At 43.0% G+C, this 3,251-nt stretch overlaps 1 protein-coding gene across 1 annotated transcript; it reads right to left on the bottom strand.

Moving 5' to 3' along the window:
- Positions 1-489: 489 nt before the first annotated feature.
- LOC110943959 lies at positions 490-1,563 on the bottom strand. Its single transcript, XM_022185688.1, has one exon. The coding sequence runs from the start codon at positions 1,561-1,563 to the stop codon at positions 490-492; it is 1,074 nt and encodes a 357-aa protein (XP_022041380.1).
- Between the last annotated feature and the right edge of the window lie 1,688 nt (positions 1,564-3,251).

Here is a 3,251-nt window from a genome sequence, read left to right as displayed (position 1 = left end):
TTGTATTTGAACAATTTTTCTTGTAATATGCGGGATGTAAATCCCTGTTTTGATGGTGCGCTGCTGCGTAAGTATCTTAAACACTGCCGTGTTTGAAAATTTTTAGGACGTATCTGTACGTTTGAGAACAACATGTTTCTATTTGTTTTGTTTAATGATTTTACAATGTTTTGCATGAGTACAATTGCTTTTATCGAGTAAGGCGAATGAAGTTGGTATAAAGCTCATGTGTGAATTTATGGTCGTTTGTGACGTGATCACTGACCGCGCATGGAGCTTGTTTTGTAACTACCATAATGTTTTTGCGCTTACTACAAGAAATTGCATGCACTTTGTAAACACAAAAATAATAGAAACTTTGTAATTTTATTCATGGATAGAGCACGGAGGCTTTACAAAGTTTTTTGTAATAATTATGTGGAACTTAACTTACTCTCTAGTATTTCCGCCATATCATGTCCTTCCGCGGGAAACTCACAGAGCCTTCACTTAGGTTTTTGCCTGTTTACTTGGGCCCTCCTCCCCTCGGGTTATCTGCTTAATCTCTTTTCGTACATTTTGGAGTAAATGCGTTAATTCGCCGCTCTTGAGAGCTTTCTCTATTTCTGTGCGCAGAGAGATGCAGTTGTTAGTGGTGTGCCCGTTGTCTTTGTGATACTCGCAGTATTGCGCCGGGTCTTGTCCACATTTATTTTTCATCGGAATCGGAGGCTTGAATTGATAGTCTTCAGTACTTAGAACCTCCGCCGGGGTTTTTTTTATCCACTGTCTCTCCCTATTTTCCTGTTTGTTCTCCCATTGTGCGGAGAGTTTGTTGATTGTTGTGCGGGCGTCTTCGGACGAACGGCTTCCTGTTCCAGACTCACGCCATGATTTCTTAAACCTTCTTTCGCCGGTTAAGCTTAAATCCGCGGGCCTATTGTGTGGTGGTGGTGGTCTGTTTGTTGTGAGGTTTTTCTCAGTTTGCGCATAAACTTTGGCCGCCGCCATTATCTTCTCCCAACTTGTTGGAAGGCCTTCTGTTCCAGATAAGACTTTAACCATGTCGTCGCATCGAACCGCGTACTTGAATTGAGCACGGATCAATTGTTCATGAACACCGCCAATTTCCAATACTTCTTTATTGTATCTGGTGATGAAATCTTCCAGACTTTCGTCATCTCGGCGCCAGATGTTCATGACGTCGGATGTATCACGGATGGAACGCCGCTGTTGGCTGAAGTGTGTCAAAAACTTTTCTCTCAGATCCTTCCATGATTCGATCTGTCCGGTTGGTAGGTTATCGAACCAAATTCGTGTTGGGCCGGTCAGGGTTTGTACGAACAGATGACACCATAGCGGGAGCGTCCAACCCCCAACCAGACCTGCGCTGGTAAATACCCTTAGGTGATCGTCAGGATCTATTAACCCATTAAACTTCCCTATGTTGGATGGTAATTTAGCCTTTTCCAATGGAGCTAAAGCTATTTCTAGTAGGAACTTTGAGTTTTCCGCTGCTTCTGCAGGGCGGTAAACCAAGTCATAGTTGTGTTCTGCCTCAGGGTTATAAACCACTTGAGGCATGTACTTGTTATAGTTGGTTGCAATCGATTGAACATACTGGTATTTGCACTTAAACGGTATGTTGGATCGGATTCGTCAGTGTGGGTATTTCGCTGAGAACCCAACCTATCATGAACTGATTGTCTTCGGTGTGTTCCTGTCTGAATGTGTTGTGATGTAGATCTGGCATAAACTTATGTGCCTTCATAAGTTGATTCTTCGCGCTGAGAGGCATGGGCACGAGATCCCGGTCTCCGTGATTGAGTCAGGGGAGCAGTTTGAGCACACAGCTGTGTGTATACTGCGTTTAATGCCCCTTGAGACCAGACATACCAGGATATCGGAGTTTCTCCTGGTGGTAAAATTGATTGAGCAGGGTTTGTTGGTAACATTCATGCAATGGTAGGATCATTTGCTCGATTGGATTGAACCTCGTTATCGTCCGAGGCATCTTCCGGAATTCCTTCTACTTGTAAATTGTTTGGTCGAGGACCATGTTGCCGGTGAGATGACGAATTTTCCGCCATGTGTAAAACAGAGGATGAAAAGAACTAAATCGAAACGAGATGAAAACTTGAAAAAACAGAGGAATCGGTGGGCGCCAATGAAGAAACACTAGATAAATGGTCGGAACCGAGATATCTAGGGGGTTTGAATCCGCATAAAAAGGTTAGTTCCCACTCGATCGATTTAGGCCTAACAGACCTTCTTCTCCGGTAGTTCTGCAAAAAAGAACACCGTTAGCCTCGCCAAGGGGAGAAGAGGGTTCTCTCCTTGACCCGACTCCGGTGTGAGAATAAGTATTGGTAAAGAAGAAGAAGATGTATTTGAGAAGTGTGTGTAACTTGTGTTCATACCTGATTTTTCTCTTATTTATAGCCGGGAGTCGTTCAAAAGGCGGGAAAACCCATTAGTGAAAAGAAGACGGAAGATGCTAACTCCGTAAGCGGTTATGCTTTCTTCCGTTAATACTCCTTGATCCGATGTGATGGCACACGGATCGTGGTTTAGATCAAAGGCAAGGGATTTGCCACGTGTAAAGTGACTTAGGTGAAGATTACTCTTCATTTGCATGCATTCGTTGTGAATTTGGGGACAACTGATATAGTGACACGTGTCCAGACGGTTGTAACCGTTTTGGTGGTGCACGATTGTATTATTTCTAGAAGATTACTGCTGTAATCTGGTGTGACACCTTATCGTGTGGAAACAGATGAATAAATCCCAAGTCTGGGCAAATAATATCCAAGTCTGAATATTAAGCGAAGTATCTAACTCCAGATTCTTATCCTTTGCTTTGTGTAGGAAATGCGTAAGGTTTTATGATTCCCTTTGGGCGCAAGTGTTGACTGTTTTGTAGGCCTTTTAAGCTTTTCTTTTGTTAGACCAGTGCGCGGCCGCGCAAGGTGCCATACTGAAAGTTAAGGTTGTGGTATGGTCCCAAGCACTTATTATGAGGTTTTTGGGACCTTACCCCTTCACACCTATTTATACTACTTAAGGTTGATCTAGATTGTTCCATATCTAGATAGTTATACAAAAATCTACCAACTAGAGACTAGATAATTCTATGCTAATATCTAGACTTTTATAAAGCCAATCTGACTAGCCTTTTCTAGGAATTTCAAGGGCCTTCTTGGTTTGGTCTTGATTCTTCCATACTTGCCATGCCATCCAGAATTTTCTAGGTTGTTCCGGAGTCTCCGGAC

The sequence above is a fragment of the Helianthus annuus genome, chromosome 5 (assembly GCF_002127325.2).
Source record: "Helianthus annuus cultivar XRQ/B chromosome 5, HanXRQr2.0-SUNRISE, whole genome shotgun sequence".
NCBI classification, from domain to species: domain Eukaryota; kingdom Viridiplantae; phylum Streptophyta; class Magnoliopsida; order Asterales; family Asteraceae; genus Helianthus; species Helianthus annuus.
Note: the sequence above shows the minus strand (reverse complement) of the source record. Positions and strands in the feature narration are given on the sequence as shown.

Bases quoted from the DNA above. Each gene is read 5' to 3' on its own strand.
- LOC110943959 (XM_022185688.1), bottom strand. From the start codon at position 1,563: ATGCCTCAAGTGGTTTATAACCCTGAGGCAGAACACAACTATGACTTG.